Genomic DNA, 23,964 nt, shown 5'->3' with positions numbered 1-23,964 from the left:
GCTAGGCATTGAATTGTTCATGAAGAACTCTTTTTCAATACTCACTTTTAATACCAAATATTTCGTACTGTTTCAGGATTTTATAACTCGGCGATGTTTGTGCCAAGATGAGGGATCCTGCAAATTTAAATGTGAGACGGCGTATCCTCAGATGTACAGTACCATCATCGCATTTCATGTCTTGGAACAACTCAAAATGTCTGAATTCAGGGTTCGAATGTTGCATCCACCGACCGGAATTATCTCTCTGTAAACCTATCAGCTGTTGTATTCCTTGCCCAGAATGTGATGTCCAGCACCAGGCAGCGGGGCCACTTCCAGCATTGGTTGGTCCAAGGAACACAATGACATGCATTTTATTGAAAATATAAATATCATTGGGGTTATCTGTTTAAAAAGAGGAACAGTGGAAGTCTTTTAATATAATCATGTATGTTTTATTCCATAGTAATTATTAATCTTGGTATTCCACTGATGCAATATTATTATTTTTAATCAAGTGATCATCATATCTAAATGTCACACTATTACTCAAGCAAATGAACAACACTATTGCACATTTGGTGCAGTTATCAATATATACATCAATGATTATAGGTTGAATTTACTGTAATTAGGAGTCACAGGGGAAGGTGTAGTGGATAGGAGGGTGAAAGAGAAACGCAATAGATATGGAGGAGTGAGTCTGCATTGGTTTCCCATTTGATGGGGGTTTCTAAAGCTGATAGTGAGCATCACTATCGTTTAATGTTCTCCCACAAGTGGCAGCAACATCTCCATCTTCATAATTTTAGGAAGCCCATGAGAGTTCCTCCCAACCTTCCTTTTACTAAAGTAGAGGTTGCAATGTTGTGGATCTTTTTCAAACTCTCTTGACTGAAGTGTAAATTCCACTGGCTCAGAATGTAACTTTGCAAAAATTCCAAATTTTACAGACTATTATTTTTCTTATTTTTCAAATCCTATCCATGATTCAGCCTTTTAAAAGTTGAATGGTAAACTTTATGGAAATCAGTGATTACACGTTTGTAAAATAAATGGAAATCAGTGGGAATTTTGGATGACTTGGGACGGGACAACATTGTAGCTGAAAGCAAATGTGCACAGATTTTACACAGGAGCAGGGGTGGAGATAGGTTTCAAGGTCAGTTTATTGTCACATGTACCAATTAAGGTACAGTGAAATTCGAATTACCATACAGCCATACTAACAAAAAAGCAACAAGACACACAACTACATAAAAGTTAACATAAACATCCACCACAGCGGATTCTCCACATTCCTCACTGAGATGGAAGGCAATAAAGTCTAAGCTTCTTCTTTATTCTCCCGCTGTCAGGGCAGTCGAACCATCCGTGTAGAGGTGGCTGAAACTCCTGCGGCTTGGAGCTCCCGAAGTCGGTCTCTCACCAGAGACCATGAGCTCCACAATGTTAAATTCAGCAGGCTCCCGCGGTAGAGGTCAGAGGTCGATCCCAGGCAAAGGGATTGCGAGCTCAACGATGGTAAATCTGCTGGCTCCCTAGGTGGAGCTCCTGAAGTCAGTCTCCAGTAAAGGCTGCTAATTTCTCGAAGTTAGGCCGCAGTGCGGACGAAGAAACGATTTGAAAAAAAAATTGCATCTCCATCGAGATTAGAAAAAGTTCCCCACAACCCTCCCCCTCACATAAAGCAAGCTAAAGAACATTAATACATACATTTAACACATACAAACAAAAAACAAAAGTAGAAAGGGACAGGCAGACTGTTGGCGAGGCAGCCATTCTTTGTGCCACCCGGTGGAATAAATACCTTATCTGCCTATTGTATGACTTAATGAATCATACAACGTGCAACGGTAAAGACCAGAGATGGGTGTAGGCCATTCAATGCTTCATACATCGCCTACAATTCAATAAGATCATGATAATGATTATGATATAGTTGGGATCATGGAGATATGGCTCCAGGGTGACCAAGGCTGGGAGCTGAACATCCAGGGATATTCAATATTCAGGAGGGATAGACAGAAAGGAAAAGGAGGTGGGGTAGCGTTGCTGGTTAGAGAGGAGATTAACACAATGGAAAGGAAGGACATTAGCTTGGAGGATGTGGAATCGATATGGGTAGATATGTGGAGCACTAAGGGGAAGAAAATGCCCCTTAGGTGTACAGGCCACCTAACAGTAGTAGTGAAGTTGTGGATGACATCAAACAGGAAATTAGAAATGCGTGCAACAAACAGTTATAATGGGTGACCAATCTACATATAGATTGGGTGAATCAAATTGGCAGGGGGGCTGAGGAAGAGGATTTCTTGGAATGTATGCAGCATAGTTTTCTAAACCAACATGTAGAGGAACCAACGAGAGAGCAGGCTATTCTAGGCTGGGTATTGAGTAATGAGGAAGGGTTAGTTAGCAGTCTTGTTGTGCGTGGCCCCTTGGGCAAGAGTGACCATAATATGGTTGAGTTCTTCATTAGGATGGAGAGTGACATTGTTAATTCAGAAACAATGGTTCTGAACTTAAAGAAAGGTAACTTTGAGAGTATGAGACACGAATTGGCCAAGATTGACTGGCAATTAATTCTTAAAGGGTTGACGGTGGATATGCAATGGAAGGCATTTAAAGACTGCATCGGGGATAGTATCAAAGCAAAAGATGAAGCGTACAAATTAGCCAGAAAAAGCAGCCTACCAGAGGACTTGGAGAAATTCAGAGTCCAGCAGAGGAGGACAAAGGGCTTAATTAGGAAAGGGAAAATAGATTATGAAAGAAAACTGGCAGGAAAAGTTTTTATAGATATGTGAAGAAAAAGAGATCAGTTAAAACAAATGAAGGTCCCTTGCAGTCAGACACAGGTGAGTTGATCATGGGGAACAAGGACATGACGGACCAATTGAATAACTGTTTTGGTTCCAACTTCACTAAGGAAGACATAAATAATCTGCCAGAAATAGCAGGGGACCGCGGGTCAAATTAGATGGAGGAACTGAGTGAAATCCAGGTTAGCCGGGAAGTGGTGTTAGGTAAATTGAATGGATTAAAGGCCGATAAATCCCCAGGGCCAGATAGGCTGCATCCCAGAGTACTTAAGGAAGTAGCTCCAGAAATAGTGGATGCATTAGTGATCATTTTTCAAAACTCTTTAGAATCTGGAGTAGTCCCTGATGATTGGAGGGTAGCTAATGTAACCCCACTTTTTAAAAAGGGAGGGTGAGAGAAAACGGGGAATTACAGACCAGTTAGCCTAACATCGGTAGTGGGGAAACTGCTAGAGTCAGTTGTTAAAGATGGGATAGTGGATGGGACATTTGGAAAGTGGTGAAATCATTGGACAAATTCAGCATGGATTTACGAAAGGTAAATCATGTCTGACGAATCTTATAGAATTTTTCGAGGATGTAACTAGTAGAGTGGATAGGGGAGAACCAGTGGATGTGTTATATCTGGACTTTCAGAAGGCTTTCGACAAGGTCCCACATAAGAGATTAGTATATAAACTTAAAGCACACGGTATTGGGGGTTCATTATTGATGTGGATAGAGAACTGGCTGTCAAACAGGAAGCAAAGAGTAGGAGTAAATGGGTCCTTTTCAGAATGGCAGGCAGTGACTAGTGGGGTACTGCAAGGCTCAGTGCTGGGACCCCAGCGATTTACAATATATATTAATGATTTGGACGAAGAAATTGAATGCCTCATCTCCAAGTTTGCGGATGACCCTAAGTTGGGGGACAGTGTTAGCTGTGAGTAGGATGCTAGGAGGCTGCAGGGTGACTTGGATAGGCTGGGTGAGTGGGAAAATGCATGGCAGATGCAGTATAATGTGGATAAATGTGAGGTTATCCATTTTGGTGGCAAAAACGGGAAAGCAGATTATTATCTAAATGGTGGCCGATTGGGAAAGGGGGAGATGCAGTGAGACCTGGGTGTCATGGTACACCAGTCATTGAAGGTAGGCATGCAGGTGCAGCAGGCAGTAAAGAAAGCAAATGGTATGTTGGCTTTCATAGCAAGACGATTTGAGTATAGGAGCAGGGAGGTTCTACTGCAGTTGTACAGGGTCTTGGTGAGACCACACCTGGAGTATTGCGTGCAGTTTTGGTCTCCAAATCTGAGGAAGGACATTATTGCCATAGAGGGAGTGCTGAGAAGGTTCACCAGACTGATTCCTGGGATGTCAGGACTGTCTTATGAAGAAAGACTGGATAGACTTGGTTTATACTCTCTAGAATTTAGGAGATTGAGAGGGGATCTTATAGAAACTTACAAAATTCTTAAGGGGTTGGACAGGCTAGATGCAGGAAGATTGTTCCCGATGTTGGGGAAGTCCAGGACAAGGGGTCACAGCTTAAGGATAAGGGGGAAATCCTTTAAAACCGAGATGAGGAGAACTTTTTTCACCCAGAGAGTGGTGAATCTCTGGAACTCTCTGCCACAGAAGCTAGTTGAGGCCAGTTCATTAGCTATATTTAAGAGGGAGTTACATGTGGCCCTTGTGGCTAAAGGGATCAGGGGGTATGGAGAGAAGGCAGGTACAGGATACCGAGTTGGATGATCAGCCATGATCATATTGAATGGTGGTGCAGGCTCGAAGGGCCGAATGGCCTACTCCTGCACCTATTTGTTATGTTTCTATCATGGCTGATCTATTATGTCAGCAATACTTCCCTGCAAACACCTAAATTCCAATTTTTATTTAATATCACTGCCCTGAATATGCTGGAGCAAATACAGTATTCTTTTCTGTTGAAATACAGATTTATTTTTCTAATCTTTGTCTTGAATGACCTGCAATAGGACAGCTCAGCCAGGGAAACATCATCCACATATCTAGCTTCTCAAACAAAATTAAAACTTCATATATTTCACTGAGATCATCTTACTATTAACTTCTGAACAGTTCATGCCAAGCCTACTTACCTTGTTCTTGATGAACAAGCTCTATGGCATGCCAGCACCGAACATCTTCAACACACACTGTGTGTATTTTCCCCAAATACCATGCTTGTAACATTTTTGGTTAACTTCTTGTGTGGTACCTTATTTGAGGAACTTATAAAAATCCTCACTCACCTCATCTGAGAGCTCTCATGACCTAACATGCTTTGTACAAATTCAGAAAAAGTAGAAACAAATTGATAGTGATTGGTGAACCAATGCACTTACTCTGGGTGAAAACAGACTGAAGTAAAGCAACCAAGACTCCGAACAGCAGACCAGGAGGCATTTTGCTGTGGGCCATCATAGCCTCATTTCACAGATTCCTTCTCTTACCCTGTAATAGCGAAACAAATAGTTTTACATGACATATAAAAACTATCAAGGATGCATTTTCAGCCCCTTACTATAACCCTTATGCACTCACGCCTACATAGCCAAATTCTGGTTTAACTCCACTTACAAGAACCTCAAAAAATTATGAGACAAGAGTGCAGGAAGGAGATAGAGAGCTTAGAAGCTTGGTGTCAAAATAACAACTCTATCACAATGTCAGCAAGCCAAGGAGCAGGTCATCAATTTCAGAAAGCAAGGTAGAGTACACACCCCAGTCTACATCATTGGTGCTAAAGTGGACACAAAGTACTGGAGTAACTCAGCGAGTTATGCAGCATCTCTGGAGGACATGAATAGATGATAATTTGGGTCAGTGTCTGAAGAAAAGTCTTGACCTGAAACATCATCTATCCATGTCCTCTAGAGATGTTGCCTGAACAGCTGAGTTACTCCAGCACTATATATCCTTTTTGTAAACAAGTATCTGCAATTCTTGTGTCTATATTGCTGATGTGGAATTGGCCATTGTATTTGTGTCGGCTGGATCATATTCATGTATGGCATGATTTGCCTGGATAGCAAAAAAAATTTCAACTGTACCTCATGTGGCAACATCAATGTAAATCCAGATTGGGGAAACTACCTGAGGTAAATCAAAGGCCCCTTCCCTCAAACTGTGAAGGTAAAGTAATGAGATTAATCTGTTTTGCAAATTATTTCTTCATTCCACTTTGTGAACTGAAACAGTCCAAACTGTTTCAGTGAGATATGCCCTCACTTCCTTTCATGACGTGAATGAACATTACACAACCTCATTTCCTACAAAATAACTGAAAGAGGAACCAAAAAAGGAACTGTTATTTGCGAAATAGACAAAATACAGTTAAAAAACATTTTTCACCAAGTATTTTTTATTTTACACTGATCAGAAACAGATCTATTTATGTATCTAAGGATATAAAATCACTGGGATGGGCATATTCATATTGTTGACCTGTGCATTGATCATATCTACTTGGTAACTTGATTAACTACTTGGTTCAGTGGATTGAATATTAGTAGATCTCAGTCATTTTGCAAAGAATCAACTTGACAAGACGATCTAGTGAACAAGCATTTCACTACACCTCTGGTGTATGTGACCAATAAATAACCTTTGAAACTTTAAAGCATTGATATGAAAACCAGAGCCAGTGGACCAGGTGAGAGCAAGACACTCTGGGAATAAGGCCGCATACTTGTCTAGTCCTCCAATATACAACTAACACATGCTCTTGCAAGAAGTAGACGTGGCTCATCTCAGACTGATGCCGAGATAACTCTGTGATTCCATAAAATGCCACTTGATTGTGAAATATGCTTTGCACTATTGCAACTGCCATTCCAGAGGCTTATGTCTGTCACTTCACAAATAATTAATTGAACCACAGTCGAACAGGAAGTAAACATTCAGACAAGGGGATGTGTGAGTTATAGATATAGATGTGCCATTTATTGTCACTATACATGTACAGTGAAACTGAAAGCTGCTCGTACTCAGTGCATACATACAATTTAGCACAAAAAACAAGAAACAAAAAAAAAAAAAAAAAAAAAAACAGAAGGGAGGGGGGGGGAAGGGGGGGGGGACATATATACAATTAGATCATATATACATATATACAGATGGAAGTCCGTGTTGGGTGGTGTAGTCAGTGCATGTGTGAATTTTGAATTTATGGTAGATATAATTCTCGGAAAGCAACTATTCCTGAGTGTTTGTCCTGGATTTGATGCACCTATAGCGCCTTCCAGAGGGCAGCAGGTCGAACAGTCCAAACGCAGGATGGGAGCTGTCTTTGATGATCTTCTTTGCCCTGCTAAGGCAGCGGGAGGTGTAGATGTCCATCAGGGAGGGGAGAGGGCAGCCAATGATCCTCTGCGCTGTCCTGGTTACCCTCTGAAGCCTCTCCCTGTCTGCCATGGTGCAGCTGCCATACCATGCTGTAATGCAGTATGTCAGCAGGCTCTCGATGGACGAGCGGTAGAAGGTCAGCAGCAGGTTAGAGTCCAGGTTGTGCTTCCTGAGGACCCTCAGGAAGTGCAGCCGCTGCTGAGCCTTCTTGATGACCGCTGTCGTGTTGTCCGTCCAGGAGATGTCGGCAGCGATATGATACATTTTGTTTTACTTCCAAGGAAATGTGAGGCTCTTATGTGGCACTAACAATACAGGCAGCATAATCCTATATCTAGAATTAATTGGCACAGTTGAACAGATATTGATCCATGCTCTTAAATGTTCATTTTTTTCACCACATCTTCACTATGGCTGCACTATTCTACCCATTATTGATTTGTTATGGTAGCACTGGCATCAGACTTCTCCTAGTGTGTGTCGGTATCTAGCATCCACGACTGACACTGAAAATAAAAGGGAACAGATGAATTGGGAGAATATTATTTTCACCCTTCATGCTTAGTTGGACATTGGTTATTCTTCATTTATCATGTCGGACTTGAATCTAAAAGCCATTGCTTAACAACACTGGTGCAAACTTTGTTGCATGAACTGTAGTTGTTCAAATCTCCCCTGGGCATCTTGAGATGGTCAAAGTACACCAACCTTATCGGTAATCAATAAAGTGCACATTATCATTTGTGCCCTATTGAAAGACTTTTACCAGCTGATTTGCATCCAGTTAATGAATAGGTACGAGTCGTCGAGAATGTTTAATTGTCCTATGTACTGATGTGGACCAATGAAATTTTCACTTGCAGCTACATAACAGGTCTCTAAACATAGAACTCAATAGATAACATAATAAAATACAAAACAGTTCAACCAATAAAAAAAACAATATTAATGCAAAACAAAAACAAAAATCCAAAGTCCCCAGTGCAACCCAGACCTTACATAGTTCAAGTTTAGTTGGTGTTTGTTAAGTTCAGTAGCCCGGTGGTTGTTGGGTAGAAGCTGTTCCTGAACCTGGAGATCACAGTTTTCAGACTCCTAAACCATCTTACCAATGGCAGGAGTGAAGTTAGAGCATGGTCAGGATGGTGTGGGGTCATGATAATACTGGCTGCCTGGTTGAGGTCCTGCTTCCAAGAGATCCCTTCATTGGGGAGATCAATATCCACAATGAACTGAGCAGACTCCCCCACTTGTTGGAATCATCTTTGTTCCTGGGGATTCAAATTGGTGAACCAGGCCATGATGAAACTATTCAATTTGCTCTCTACCACATAACTGTAGAAGTTCAAGAGTGTGTTGGTCGACATACCAAATCCCCTCAATCTTCAAAGGAAGTAGAGGCATTGATAGGCTTTTTTACAGTTGCATCACTATTCTGGGTCCAGGACAGATCTTCAGAGATATACACGCCCAGGAACTTGAAATTGTTGACCCTCTCCTCCACCGACCCGTCGATGAAGGTAAGTTTATGATTCTTGGCCTACCTATTGCAAAGACGACAATCAGCTCCTTGGTCTTACTGACATTGAGAGCAAAGTTATTGTTCTGGTAACATACAATTGATCTTCCTCTTATACGTTAAATCATCATTATCCATAATTCGCCCATTAATGGTGGTTTTGTCAGCAAATTTAAAGATGCAATTGGAATTGAGTCCTGATACAAAGTCATTCCTAGCCTTTGTCCAACCATCTGTCTTTCACATAACCTCCTCACTTGCGTTCACCTATGACTGGCCGTGCTCTGTCCTAACCCTTCTCTATCCAGGAAGGCTGCCTGACCTGCTGAGTTTCTCCAGCATTTTGTGTCTATCTCCTAGTTATCTGCCCATGTCATATCTGAAGTGGAGAACATCTTTCTCCCTGAATTATGGGTTCTCCTCCACCATAGTTGATAGAGCCTTCAACCATTTATCATTTATATTTTTGATCTTCTGCTCTCAACCCTCTCCTGGATTAGTTCTGATAGTCTTCAATTTCTATTCCACATTCATCCTATGTAATGTCTGCCTCGTTCACCAAGATTCCTCCAGCAGACACATCTTCCCCTCAGCTTTCAACATGCTGAAGCGGCTGCTCTCTGGGGACTGATTCTCTGTCCTCACCATATCATGCACTTTCCCATGCCACAGCAGGACATCCAACACTCATATTTGTATTTCTTCCTTTCACTTCACATAAGAACCAAGTCAAAGTACAATTCACCTGCACTTTTCACAATCCAATGCACTGCATAGGATCATTGTTGTCTTATATACAATGGAGCAAGCAACTGCATGTTTGGAGTCTGCGTTGGGACAATCTTGAGTTTTATGTGGCCTGCCACCTTTATTCACCATTCTAGTTCTCCCTCTGAATTCTCTCTCTTTATCATATGTTACTGTCATAATGAGACCCAATTAAAAAATTTGAGGAAGAACACATAATCTTCTACCTCAGCACATTGCAGCCTTTGGGACACAATGTCAAAAGTAAGCCTGAGCTAATGTGCTTTCACTGCTTTCAGCAGATCTGACATTTCTGCTGCAAGAATCAAGAGTGTTTTATCTTCACATTTGCCAAAACAGAACAATCACATTCTTAAAGGCCTGTCCGTTGTCGTTGGGGCTGCAATGAGGTGCGGCCTCCAACAGAAGAAAACCGGGGACTCTGGTGCCGACTCACCTCACCGTCGCGGAGCTGGCCGAGTCCAGAGCGGGTGGAGCGGTGGTGGAGCGCTGCTGCTGCTGCTGCTGCTGCTGATGTGGAGGCTGCAACTGCGGGTCTGCGGACGGCGGCACCGGGAGCCCGCGTGTCCCTGGAGGGAGACCGCTTTTCAGGGCTCCTGCAACGGCGACTTCTCCCGCCCGAGCTGCGGGGTCGAAGAGCTCCTGGGGCGGGGCCTAACATCACCACCCCGCGCGGCTTGGAATGGCCGCGGGACTCTGCGAGCGCACGTCGGGGGTTCTAACACCAAGACCCGGTGTGCGACCTTGCACCACCCGGCGTGGCTTTAATGGCCGCGGGACAATCGCCATCGCCAGCCGGGGGCTTTGACTTTGACTCTGACATCGGGGGGGGCGGGAAGAGTGCAGTGGACAGATAAGTTTTTTTGGCCTTCCATCACAGCAATGTGATGGATGTTTATGTAAAATGTAAATTATGTTGTGTCTGGGGTCTATTTGTTTGTAATGTATGGCTGCAGAAACGGCATTTCGTTTGGACCTCAAGGGGTCCAAATGACAATTAAATTGACTCTCTTGACTCTCTTGACTGTCCCACTTATGCGACTTTCTCGGTAACTGCTGGCACTCGTCAGAGGTCGACGAAAATGTTCAACTTATTGAAAATTCAGCGGCGACCAGTACGACGCCACGACTCTTTGGGTGACTAGTAGACTATGAGACCTCTCATGATCTTAGAGGCAACCCCTGGCGACCCGTGTCACCCGCAACATGTCACCAGGGTGTCGCCAGTATGGTCGTGAGTAGTCTCCTCGTCACCCAAAGAGTCGTAGCGTCTTTCTGTTCGCCGCTGAATTTCAACATGTTGAACATTTTCGGCGACCTATGACGGGTGCCTGCAGTCGCCGAAAAAGTAGGTGGGACAGGCCCTTTACTTGCAGGAGCATAAACGGTTTGTAAACACAGTACTCAATAGATAATATAATAACCAACCATGAAATAAAATAAGTTTTATAAACAAAATGTAGATCATCCATCTGTAACATTTGCTTATTTTTACCCCAAATGTCTTGTGTTAAACCAATGCCAGCTTAGAAAATGCAGGGCACATATAACTTAAAACTACGAAATCATGAAGAAATTTTAAAATATACCAATGACTGAACTAAACATTTATCCTTCTGTAACTAATTTGTCAAAGGATTCTGGTTTACTTGGTCAGGAATCTGCTATCTAATACTTTACATTCTCACTCTTTCTTTGTTTTGCCGTGCAATGATTTGGTTAAATTGGAACTCAATCAAATCATTGATCTAAATCAGCAGCAGGAATGTGAAGGCCATGAAACTTTGAATATTACTAGAGCATTGTTGTGGTAATCAGAAAGACGTAATGGGATCCAAAATTACGATGTTACTATTAATCAGGCCAGAGTCAAATCGCAGATGGCAGTCATGAAATTGAGCAAAACACTCTTTCCTAAGGTTTATGGGGAAAGGAGATAAAACAACATAAACAAAAACAGAAAATGCTGGTAATACTCTGCCGGTCCGACGAGAGAAACAGTTCATATTTAAGGGCAGAACCATTTCGACAGACCCGTCTAAATTTCTCTTTCCACGGATGCTGCCTGACCTGGTGCGTGTTTGCAGCATTTTCTATTCCTTGTATTCCCAGCATTTACAATATTCAGTTCATCTGACCATGGTATAATGTTGATTAGTTTAAAACGCGTCATATTGAACAGAAGAAGTGGTTGAAAGAATAACAGATAAAAAGATACAAGATATTTGAACATTATATTCAGATTAAGATTTCACTTGTGGATGGTGAATCTATTATCTGAATTGTGACTGAAGTTAGATTGCCTACCTTGTGGGAAGAGACTGGTGAAGAGGCGCAGAGACTGAGCGGCAAAACTCCTAGTACGGCGACACACAATAAACTGAGGTCCCCAGTCTCACTGTGCACGATGAGTGATCTTATCTCTTGTGAAACAGTTGGCCACATGGACTTCCTCTTCCTCTTCCTTTCCAGCTGTTACATAAAGCGTAGTCACGGGGAGTGAACAGATCAGACCACATGGTAAGGTAGAGAGAGGACACAATTCTTGCCAGATGTGAGAGAATGCAAAGTAACAGCTTGTATAAGAATAAGGAACACCTGGAATGAGTCATCTCGTTGCTTGTTCAACTACATCAATAAAGAATCAATTAAACTCTGAAATAATGACTGTCTTAACAAATGGAGATCAAACTGTAGTCTCAAATAAAGACAAAGCAGAACTAATGGTTAACACTTTTAGTAGGGTTCACAGCTCCCACAACTTATCAGATGAAGGAAGAAGAGGTAGGGAAAGAACAAGAGAGGAAAATGTTGAGGCCTTACAAAGGAAAGGTATCACAGAGGACAAGTACAATATTCCATTTAATTTGGGGGAGCTAAAGAGAGCTCTGGCCATGTGTAAGAACTCAGCCCCAGGGAAGGATGATATTTGTTACATAATGATAAAGCATCTAAGTGAGGAGGGATTCCAAAAGATACTTGCACTATATAACAAGGTGTGGGAAGAAGGGCGAATACCGGAGAGGTGGAAGGAAGCAATCATTGTGCCTATTAGGAAACCAGGGAAAGATGCAAGTAATCCAGTAAATTATAGACCTATAGCTTTAACAGCACACATGTGTAAACTGATGGAAAGAATGGTAAATGAAAGATTAATGCATCTAATGGAAGAAAATGGTATAGTGGCTAATTATCAGAGTGGCTTTAGAAAAGGGAGAGGTACTAATGATCCAGTTCTGTGCTTGGAAGATGATATAAGGAAAGCACAAGTTAAAAAAGAATCTGTAGTTACTGTATTTTTTGATGTAGAGAAGGCTTATGATATATTGTGGAGATAAGGTCTTCTAATAAAGCTGCATTTAATGGGAGTAGGAGGAAATATTTTTAACTGGATAATGGATTTTCTTAACGATAGAAGTATCCAAGTTAAAATAGGGTCAGACATCTCTAGTAAATGTGTAGTCGAGAATGGAACTCCCCAGGGAAGTGCGATAAGCCCGATCCTATTCTCAATCATGATCAATGATATATTTGCAAACATTCAACCAGAGATGGGGCGATCGCTCTTTGCAGATGATGGCAGCCTATGGAGAAGGGGGAGGAATATAGATTTTATCGTGGAAAAAGTACAGCAAGGGATAGCCCAGGTGGAAGAGTGGGGAGTGAAATGGGGTTTTAAATTCTCTATAGAGAAGACACAGACAATGGTTTTCACAAGGAAGAAAATTAAAGAGGATGTCCAGTTAAAACTATACGGCAACAATTTGGAAAGAGTAAAAGATTTCCGTTTCCTGGGAGTCCACTTTGACTCCAGATTAACATGGAGGGTCCACATTACAAAATAATTGGAAAATGCAAAAAAGCCATCAATGTAATGAGATGCTTGGCAGGTTTAGAGTGGGGAGCAGATATATTATCGCTTAAACATATCTATGTATCACTGATCAGATCCAGACTAGAGTATGGCAGTATAGCTTATGGATCAGCATCTAAGTCAGTGTTGTCCGAGTTGGACAAAGTCCAAGCGGAAGCTCTAAGAATCTGTATAGGAGGTGTGTGGACGTCACCTGTATATGCACTACAGGTGGAAACTGGGGAGATGCCGTTGAGACTGCGCCGCATACAACTAATGGCTAATTACTGGCTAAGCCTTAAGGGTCATGGAGAGAACCACCCAACAAAACAGGTAGTACAGGAGTGCTGGGAGAGAGGGGTGGCTCAGTCTGGAAGCTTCGGCTGGGTTGGAGGAGGTGTGGCAAGGGACATGGAAGTAGAGGACAAAGAGTTCTGCCCTGCAGTATTGTGCCCATCTGTCCCAATATGGTTACTGAACATCCCAAAAGTTGATCTGGAGATATGGGAGGCAAAAAGGAGGGAAAAAAATTTGGACCTAAAAACAGAATACCATAACCATATATATAATAGATACAGGGAACACCTCTTAATCTTCACAGATGGATCAAAGGACCCAGTAGCTGAAACAACAGGGGCAGCTGTGGTAGTGCAAGGGATGAATGTTGAGATTTGCAAAAGAACAAATAACTATTTGGCAGTATATACAGTGGAACTGTACGCTATTTTGATGGCAGTTCGGTGGATAGAACAGGTGCAACCATGCAAAATATTAATTTGTAGCAACTCATTGTCTGCAATCCAGAGTATTGGGTCTGGTGCATCCCATAGACGGCCTGACCTAGTGTATGAAATTCTACTACTATTAAGCCAAGTAACAAGGAAAGGCAGTGACGTGACTTTGTTGTGGGTCCCAGCACACATTGATGTGCTAGGAAATGAAAAAGTGGATAAATTAGCAAAAGAGGCCGTTAAAAAAGAGAACATAGAGGTAAACCTACAATTATCCAAATCTGAAGGAAGACACATTGTGTGGAAGAAAATAAATCAGGAATGGCAACAATACTGGGAACAGGCGGCAAAGGGGAGACACCTCTATTCGCTACAAAACAGAGTGGGCATTACAGCAAGAAGAGGGGGGAACAGGAGAGAACAGGTAGTATTAGCAAGATTGAGGATAGGACACACCCACCTGAACAGCACATTCAAAATGTTGGGAAAACACCCTACTGGGATGTGTGAGGAATGCCATCAGCCGGAAACAGCATGCTCTAGTTGCATGTAGAAGATATGCAATAGAAAGAAGAGTTTTGATCAATGAAATGAAGAAAATTGGAATGACAGATATATCAGAAAAGAACATTCTAGAGTATGGAGGGGAAGGAAAAGGAGTAAATTTGTTGTTTAATTTCTTGAGGGCCTCTGGCCTTATAAAAAGGATATAAAGTAAAGACATGAGGACTGTGGAGTGAAGCCAGAAGGTGGCAGCAATGCAACATTGTGGATGCCGGCTGCCGTAAAACTCCAAAGAAGAAGAAGAAGAAGAAATAATGACTGGAGGATTTGTTTTTTTTATCGTCTGTGTAAGTGCACTCCAAACTGCCTGTGTAGTAATGGCTACAGAAGGTTGGACATTGGAAAAGTTTGAAATTGCCATTACACAGTGTTTAGTTTTGGTCACCCTGCTATTCAGAAGATATCAATAAGCTAGAAAGAATGCACAAAACATTTACAAGGGTGTTGCTAAGGCATATGGGACTGAGTTTTAGGATGAGTTTTGTGCAAGTTGGAACTTTATTCCATGGAACATAGGAGACAGTGGGATGATTTTATAGCCGCGTATAAAATCATGAAAAGCATTGATAGGGTTGATGCACGCAGCATTTTTCCCATCAATGGGAATCAACACCAAAGAGCATTTAAGGTGAGAGGAGATAAATTTAACAGGAGCCTGAGTGGCAACATTTTCACACTGTGAGTAGACTGTTGTACAAAAGATACAGTGCATTCAGAAAGTATTCAGACCCCTTCATTTATTTCCACATTTTGTGACGTTACACCCTTATTTTAAAATGGATTACATTTTTTTTATCATCAATCTGCACACAATACCCCAGAATGAAGAAGTGAAAACAGATGTTTAGAATTTTTTGCAAAGTAATTAAAAATAAATAACTGAAATATCACATTTACATAAGTATTCAGACCCTTTGCAGTGACACTCAATATTGATCTTGGGTTCATCCTGTTTCCATTGATTATCCTTGAGATATTTCTACAACTTGATTAGAGTCCACCAGTGGTAAATTAAATTGGACATGATTTGGAAAGGCACACGCCTGTCTATATAAGGTCCCACAGTTGACAGTGCACATCAGAGCAAAAACCAAGCCATGAAGAAATTGTTCGTATACCTCCGAGACAGGATTGTGTCGAGATACAGACCTGGTGCAGGGTATAAAACAATTTCTGCAGCATTGCAGGTCCTGAAGAGCACAGTGGCCTCTATCATTCTAAAATGGAAGAACTTAGGAACCACCAGGACTCTTCATAGAGCTGTCCAACCGGCCAAACTGAACAATCGGGGGAGAAGGGCCTTGGTCGGGGATGTGATCGAGAACCCGATGTTCACTCTGATGGAGCTCTAGATTTCCTCTGTGGAGATGGGTGAACCTTCCAGAAGGACAATTACATCTGCAGCACTCCACCAATCAGGCCTTTATGGCAGAGTGGCGAGTTGGAAGCCACTCCTCAGCAAAGGCACATGACAGCCTGCTTGGAGTTTGCCAAAAGGCATGATACACACGATTCTCTGGTATGATGAAACCAAGATTGAACTCTTTGGCCTGAATGCCAAGTGTTACGTCTGGAGGAAACCAGGCACCGCTCATCACCTGGCCAATACCATACCTTCGGTGAAGCTTGGTGGTGGCAGCATCATGCTGTGGGGATGTTTTTCAGCGGCAGGAACTGGGAGACTAGTCAGGCTCGAGGGAAAGATGAACGGAGCAAAGTACAGAGAGATCCTTGATGAAAACCTGCTCCAGAGGATTCTGGACCTCAGACTGGGGCAGAGGTTCACCTTCCAACCAGACAATAACCCTAAGCACACAGCCAATACAATGCAGGTGTGGCATTGTGACAAGTCTGTGAATGTCCTTGCATGGCCCAGCCAGAGCCCAGACTTGAACCCAATCGAACATCGGATGGGACCTGAAAATAGCTGTGCATCAACACTCCCCATCCAACCTGACACACCTTGAGTGATCTGCAGAGAAGAATGGAAGAAATTACCCAAATACAGGTGTGCCAAGCTTGCACCGTCACACCCAAGAAGACTTGAGGCTGTAATCGTTGCGAAAGGTGCCTCAACAATGTACTGAGTAAAGGGTCAGAATACTTATGGAAATGCAATATTTCAGTTATTTCTTGATAATTACATTGCAGAAAATTCAAAACATCTGTTTTTGCTTTTTTAATATGGGGCATTGTGTATAGAATGATAATTAAAAAAAAGAATTTAATCCGTTTTAGAATAAGGCTGTCACGTAACAAAATGTGGAAAAAGTGAAGGAGTCTGAATACTTTTTGAATGCACTATAGACTGTTGTAATTTTTATTTACAATTTTATATCAAAGTCTCGTGATGAGACTATGTGAAGAACCCTCCAGCCCGCATGCGCATCGATACGTCGATGCATGGGATTCGGATCAATTCGAAACTGCTCCGGCAGGAAAGGCATTTTTCTTTCAGGAACGGGCTGCTGCTCCGAAAATAGGTGCAACGGGCTCGGAGAGGCTGACGGGCATGGCCCGTACAGCTACCGCCGTTGAGGCTCCGAAAGGGAGCAGGCGGCTGAACGCGGAGAAGCTGACAGGGCGCGGCCCGTGCAACTACCTCCATTGAGGCTCCAGAAGGGAGCAGGCGGCCGGCGGAGTCACTAGCAGGTGCGACCTATTCAGTGAGCTTCGCTAAAGCTCCGGAGGAGCAGAAGGCCCGAAGTAGCAGCCTGTTGAATCAGGCTGGGAGTAACTGGCAGCGTGACCTGCACAGTAAGCTCCAGCAAGGCTCTGAAGAGGCAGTAGGCCGAAGGAGCAGTCTGTCTCATTGGGCTCAGAAATGCTGGCAGGCATGCCTTGCACAGCATTATCTCCTTTAAGCTCCGAAAGGGAGCTGTTTGGCAAGCGTGGGGCTGAAGATGTGGTCAGACATGGCCTGCAATGGAACTTTGCTGAATCTAAAACAAGGAGGTCAACCTGGGCTCAGAGACGCTGGCAGGTAAGATCTCTTTACTAACCGCCGTAAAAAGCTCTGAAATGGAGCAGTCTGTCGACCCGGGTTTGGATTTACTGGCAGCATAGTCTGTCTAGTATCTTTCACTCTCGCTGGAGAAGAGCAGGTTGATGCAGAGATACTGGCAGGGTGCCTGCACAGCAATCTCTGTAAGTTCCAAGAAGGAACAGCTTGGCTTCCCTGGTTCAGGGTCCACCAACTTGAAACTGGCTGTCCATATGGATCGTATTGGCCAGGGAAGCACTGCCTCAACATCTGTGATTGAGGTTATCAGGCTGCTCAGTAGAGTGAGGTAGATTGAGGTTTTCCTCAACACATGCTTAATTCTTTCAGCTCGGCTAAAAAGAGTTGCCAGTTCGCTGGAAGATCATTTGCCATCCTCTCAGGGATAGGTAGCTGGCATGCCGATGTGGCATGTAGCATTTTTTATCTGAGTTGCAGGTTCATGTTGTAAAAAATATATAGATATATATAATCTGTAGGCTCTCAATACTAGAATTCCTGATTGAGAGGCTGGTCGAAGAGAATGTGTTGCACACACTGGTGACTGAGACAGGTGGTTCCAGTCAGAGGACTGCGTCAGCAATTCCTGGTTCAGAGTTGAATTATGATATCTTCCACCCTGAGGGGGGGTGTTGAGGATTCGTGGTGACTGACTGGGAGGAGTTGACAGGGAACTCATTTTCCCACATCAAGTGGATGTTACGCTTCAACTCTGGTTGCATAAGGATCTGATGTATGTTCTGATTCTGCCATACACTGGAGGTTTGTAGGTTAATGTCACCAGTTGGAAAAACAAAGTCAAAAGGCCTTAAACCCCAGAAAGTTCTGAGAATTCTCAGGGAAGGATTTGGCTTTTGCAAGGTCAGTAGAGGGAATTCATCTGGCTGAATTACAGTGGACACCTTAGTACTTTCATGCAATATGCAGTCTAAACTCAATTGGGTTAGGATGGTATAGGCCTGAGGTTTATCCAATTTATGCCAATTTTGTGTAAGAGAATTTCAAGGCTGTGGTGGGTGTGGTAAATACACCCTTTGGGGGTAAGACTTCCGTGTACCTGCATTCACATCATCTCTACCTAGTGAGTGATAGATACCACTTCACGGAGGATGGTTGGAGCACAAGGCCTACACAATTAACCAAGCCAGAGGGCTTTTATTCGCAGGTTTCAGCACTCACCATGGATGCAGCACTCTCCTCATACTCAGTATTGTCCCCAGCCGGCCATAATGCATGTGCAAGGGGCCAGAGCAAAGTCTAGGATCAGTTGACTATTAGTCTTCTGCCTGAGGCCATTTTTGGTGGTATCAGTCTCAGGGATTGCTGGATCTTCGTGGCGGGGGGTGATAATCACCTTTAGTCTTTTATTTTATTAGCCGCCTTGGTGGTTTTTTATAGCTTTCTCAGAAACTGCCTTGATCACATCTACAGTCACTGTCTGTCTCGTCATAGACAGCAAAGCAACAAACAGGTGGGGACAGATAACCTCCGTTTTTTTCCATTTTACAAATCATAAACGGTTATAAGATTCAGTTTCTGGTTGATTAATTCCTCCGCAGCAAGAGAAGCCAAGATTTTCGTAGTTATGGTCAAAAGGGGAACCTATGGCTAGCCAAGTGGAAATAGAGACATCTCACAAAGGATGAGCAGTCTGCCCAAGAACAAGAGGTGTATATTGTTAATATTTTCTCAAGGTTGAAGAAGACTGGCGGATGCCAAATCAGACTAGGATTTGGCTAGTCTGATCATGTGTTTGGTATAACCAGTTTAAGATGGAGATTTGTCATTCAGCAAATTAGCTGAATACAGAGGATTTAAGGCCTCAATCGATCTTGAAGATGCATATATTTCCATATCAATACATAAGAGGCACAGATATATCTGGTGTTTTTATGGCAAGGCCAGTGGTGGAAAATTTAGGCTCTACATAAGGGGTTGACCAGCCCTAGGCTATTTACAAAGATCCTAATGTTAATTCTGCCCTACTCGGATCTAAAGGGCATTTTAGAAACATAGAAACATAGAAATTAGGTGTAGGAGTAGGCCATTCGGGAAGAGATCAGGGGTCACAGAGTTAGTTGTTTCAGCAACCTAGGCTCTCCTAGAATTTCAAGGGTTTGTTATTCATCCAGGAAAGTCCATTCTGGAGCCGGCATTATCTATCACATATTTAGGTACAGATAAGACTCGGGGTTTTATCAGTAGATGCCTCCTACAATAATTCAAGATGAGGCAATATGAATTATAGTAGTGCCAATTGGCCTACTCATCCAGGGCTTCCATTGTAAATAGGTCTGCTGAAAGAAGCTCCTATATTTGCTTGAAGACGGGAGTGGTGGCTAGTTCAGCCTATTTCTCGTGCATCTATCACTGCATGGTTGTATGGAAAGTTTGTGAAGAGACACTTGTGAGCTACTTTTAAACAGAAGTAGCAGAGGTTTGTGGTTTCTTTCAGTTTGGGTTTAGCGAAGTGATTATGTTATAGCACAATTGACACTGCTCGTGCTGCTTTGTCATTGTATCTAGTACTATAAGTGGGATAATAAATGATTGGTTATTCATCCACTGTTGACTAAGGTTATGGAAGGTGTCTTTCATATGAACACTTTAAAACCTAGATTCAAAGTAGTGTGGAATGTGTAATCAGTATAAATTAGTATGCAGATATTCATCAACTGTATTCCTAAAGTGGATCAGTATCTTTTAAGCTATGTATGCTTATGACACTGATTTCAGTACAAAGAGCACAGTCTATACACAATCTCCTTTTGGATCACTGGGTCGTATCTGACATAAGGGTAGCTTTTATGAGAATTAACTCATAAAGCAAAACGGGCACAGTTGGGTATAAGTTGGAGTTGACAGCATACCCACCAGATCGGAGATTGAGGGTGTTTATTATGTAAAAAGGTACACTGAACTTACTAGTACCTATGAGATGAAGGATAGCTTCTTCATAGTTATTTAATAGTTTCATACAAGATTGTTGGTGCAGACTATTTCAACATCGATAGAGTGTAAGCCGCTAAAAGCGGGATTTGAAATAATTTCAAGTCTCACTCTACCAGGAAGGCTGTCTCATTAACAGCCAATAGAATGGATATTCCCCTTTGATCATCTTCTTGCAACAGCAGGAGGCTCAGATAAGCGCACTTTCAGGAGCTATAAAATTTCGTTGAACATGTCTGGATGGGTGCAAATAGAATTCTGAATATTGTTACATGAGCTATTGTCTAACCCAAAGGCAATTGGGACTGTGGTCCGATTAATGGCAACGTACATGTATGTAAAGTTAACATCATGTTGTTAATGGCCCATGTCTTTTCTACCATTTATGATTTATCTGTTTAGTGTTTTCACATACAGATTGGTCTACTGCATGAAACCACAAAGCTTCAAAGGCTTCGTGTAGGCTCATCACGAAACTATAACTATATAAAATAGAAAGATTAAAAGAGAACTTACCGTTTGAAGTTTGATTTTTATTTTATGAAAAGTTGGAGTGAGAGACTACGTGCCCTCCACTGCCAACCCTGAATCTCATAAAGATCATTCGGTAAGTTGAGCATTATTAATCTTTCTATTGTTTAAGTTGGTGCAAGTGGTCTGTAGTTTCATTCAGTTGCTTTGAAGATTGACGCGCATGCGGGCTGGCGGGTTCTTCACGTAGTCTCTCACTCCAACTTCTCATAAAATAAAGATCAAACTGCAAACGGTAAGTTCTCGTTTAATCTATCTATTATTAACTGCAAGTACAACACTTCACAAAGTATAATGTGTAAGGATGGAAATATTTTCACCTGAGAAGATGGAACAGACAATGGATGAGAAGTGCTCCCAGCACCTTGATCACAGGCGGGTGACTTGACAGGACAGATCCTTTATCTGAAAGAATCTGCTGATCTTATTTCCATTACCTGTTAAAGCACTGCAGGTTTTGATGACAAGAGACATATGATGCAGAATTAAGACAGGTTTGGTACAAGGAAAGCTGCCTTGAAAAGAATGCACGATCAGGTGGTATTGATAATTTGCTGCTGCTGTTTGGATCAGACTCTGTTGCCTGTTTCTGCAGCCTGTCCAAAGACCATTGATAGCAGAATGGGATTGTTTGCATCTCAAAATCATCCATGATAAGAATGAAGGAATAGAGGGGGGTATTAAACTCTATTCAGGGAGATTGGAGTTGTTCAGTAATGTAAACTCAATTAAAATAATTGCCCCAAACTCTGAAAACAATGGCAGGAAAATTAATTAACTTTCAGGTTCAAGCTATTAATTGAACTCGCACTTAGTTTTTTTTTCTCTGGCAGACAATCCATTGCGCTGTCTGCCCTTTGTGTGGAAAAAGTACGAAGAAACCTGCTGCAGAGTTTCTATTCGCTTGGCCAGGACTGCCAACTGTCTTTCTACATTGTTTCTACAAAACACAGTGAGGGACATCATCTCTCACTGTAATTTAACTGTAGTGTCAGTAATATCCAGGCAAATGTGCTCTGTATCCTTCTTTACGTGGATCCTTTCTGGGCACCTTGCTCAGAACTGCACAGGCTCTTACCATTGTGTGGTAATCAGTGCTCATGCAAACTGTGTGACCTCTTATATACTATGTGCATTGCTCTAAATTCTGTCATCAAAGTTATTTTGTATAACTGCATGAAATAAAATTCAAAGTATGAGATTTCAATGTAATTAGATATTTATAGGTTTTATTTTAATATATTACATGCAAAAACAACAGAAGCTGCTTGTAGAATCAAAATCTACCCAATACTGAGTTTATTTTATGTTTTAGTTTAGTTTATTATTGTCACATGCATCAAGGTACAGTGAAAAGCTTTAGTTTGCATGCTATGCAGAAGAAAATACTGCATTTGATTGCAATTAAGTTATCCACAGTGCTCTGTTAAAGGATAAAGTGTAAGATAAATTCCAATAATGTCTGAGTAAAGATAATTCAAAACCCTTCAAAGAGGTAAATGGGAGGTCAAGACCACACTCTCGCTGGTCAGAGGACTGTCCAGTTGCCTGATACCGGCTGGTTTCAAACTTGTGTACCTCTTTCCTGATGATCATACTATTCACTCTGAACCCAGTGCATTTCTGGTTGAGTGAGAGATGGGGGGATTGCTGTCAGCTGTATAAGCACTTGCCATCTAATACTTTAATGGATGTTCGATGGTCAGCATGGACATGAGCATGGTGGGCCAAAGGCCCTTTTTCTCTTATTTCAAAGGCCCTGTTTTTATTTTCTTTGACCAGATGAGTCCAATTCCGTAAATCAGCCCAAATGTATCTTGTTGTGGTAAAACTGGTCAAGGCTCACAAGCATTACAACTCAATGTTCCTTGACTGCTTCATTACATAGTAAATACTATGATGGTGCAGTGATGCAGCAATTGTGCCAAGATAATGATGAGTCGAAAGGGCCACATTTTGTATCATTAATTTTTTTAATCATTTTTATCTTCATCTTCTACCAGGAGATAGTCATGTAACACAGAAAGGGACCCTTTGGGCTAGCTCATCCATGCTGACCAAGGTGAACCATCTAAGCTTGCATTGGCAGGATCCCTCTATACCTTTTCTATCCTTGTACCTGTCCAAAAATGACTTTTAAATGCTGTTATAGTACTTGCATCGACTAACTCCTCTGGCAGCTCATTCCATATACATATCACCCTCTGAGTAAAAAAGAGGCTCCTCAGGCTGCTTTTCAATCTTACCCTCTTACCTTAAACCTACATCCTCTAGTTCTTGATTCCCCTACCCTGGATAAAAGACTGTGTATTCACTCCATCTATTCCTCCCATGATTTTATACACTTCAATAAGAGCACTCGCCAGCTTCTTGCACCTGGTGATGAGGCCATTTAATTCATGAGGAGAATAAAGTGGTTGTTTGAGCTGGGCATCCAGGATTCATAATGTCAGAAGCAATCAGTCACTCACTCCTCTGTACCAGGAATCCAATGAATTCCTATAACTGGTGATCTGCATCCCGTTTTTGAAACGGGTAGAGTCAAAAATATTGCCAGCGCTGTCGGCCAACTTCCAACAGATTCTAGAACTGCATCTGTAGATTGGAAAGTGGCGGATGTAAATCCACGGTTTAAGAGCGGGAGGGTGGAAATGTGGAAGTATCGTGCAGTTAATCAAACATCACTTTAAAGGAGCAATGTAAGAATCTTGCATTCATGAATTGGATTCAAGGCATTTAGTAAATATTAATATCGTTAGGCAGAGTCAATATAGATCTATAAAATAGACTTCTGAGATTGCAATGAACAGGATGGATAAGAGTGAACCAGTTGACCTGCCATAATTAGACTTTCAGAAGCCTTTAATTAAAATACCACACAGGTTATTAAACAA

The 23,964-nt window shown here is 42.1% G+C and overlaps 1 protein-coding gene across 6 annotated transcripts in view; it reads right to left on the bottom strand.

The window, feature by feature from the left end:
- LOC129701489 (uncharacterized) overlaps nt 1-23,964 on the bottom strand; it is a 95,477-nt gene that overhangs the window by 35,710 nt on the left and 35,803 nt on the right. For 3 of the 6 annotated variants that reach the window (XM_055642704.1, XM_055642707.1, XM_055642709.1), the window contains exons 1-3: nt 11,749-11,876; nt 5,153-5,261; nt 46-387 (exon numbers count right to left, since the gene is read on the bottom strand). The exons of the other annotated variants lie outside the window; for them this stretch is intronic. In XM_055642704.1, coding sequence (XP_055498679.1) covers nt 46-387; nt 5,153-5,231 — 421 coding nt within the window. In that variant the 5' untranslated portion in view covers nt 5,232-5,261; nt 11,749-11,876. Of the gene's footprint in view, nt 1-45; nt 388-5,152; nt 5,262-11,748; nt 11,877-23,964 lie in introns of those variants that run through there. 6 annotated transcript variants of the gene reach the window in all.

Source organism: Leucoraja erinacea, chromosome 11 (assembly GCF_028641065.1).
Source record: "Leucoraja erinacea ecotype New England chromosome 11, Leri_hhj_1, whole genome shotgun sequence".
NCBI classification, from domain to species: Eukaryota; Metazoa; Chordata; class Chondrichthyes; order Rajiformes; family Rajidae; genus Leucoraja; species Leucoraja erinaceus.
This window is presented reverse-complemented; position numbering and strand designations above follow the sequence as displayed.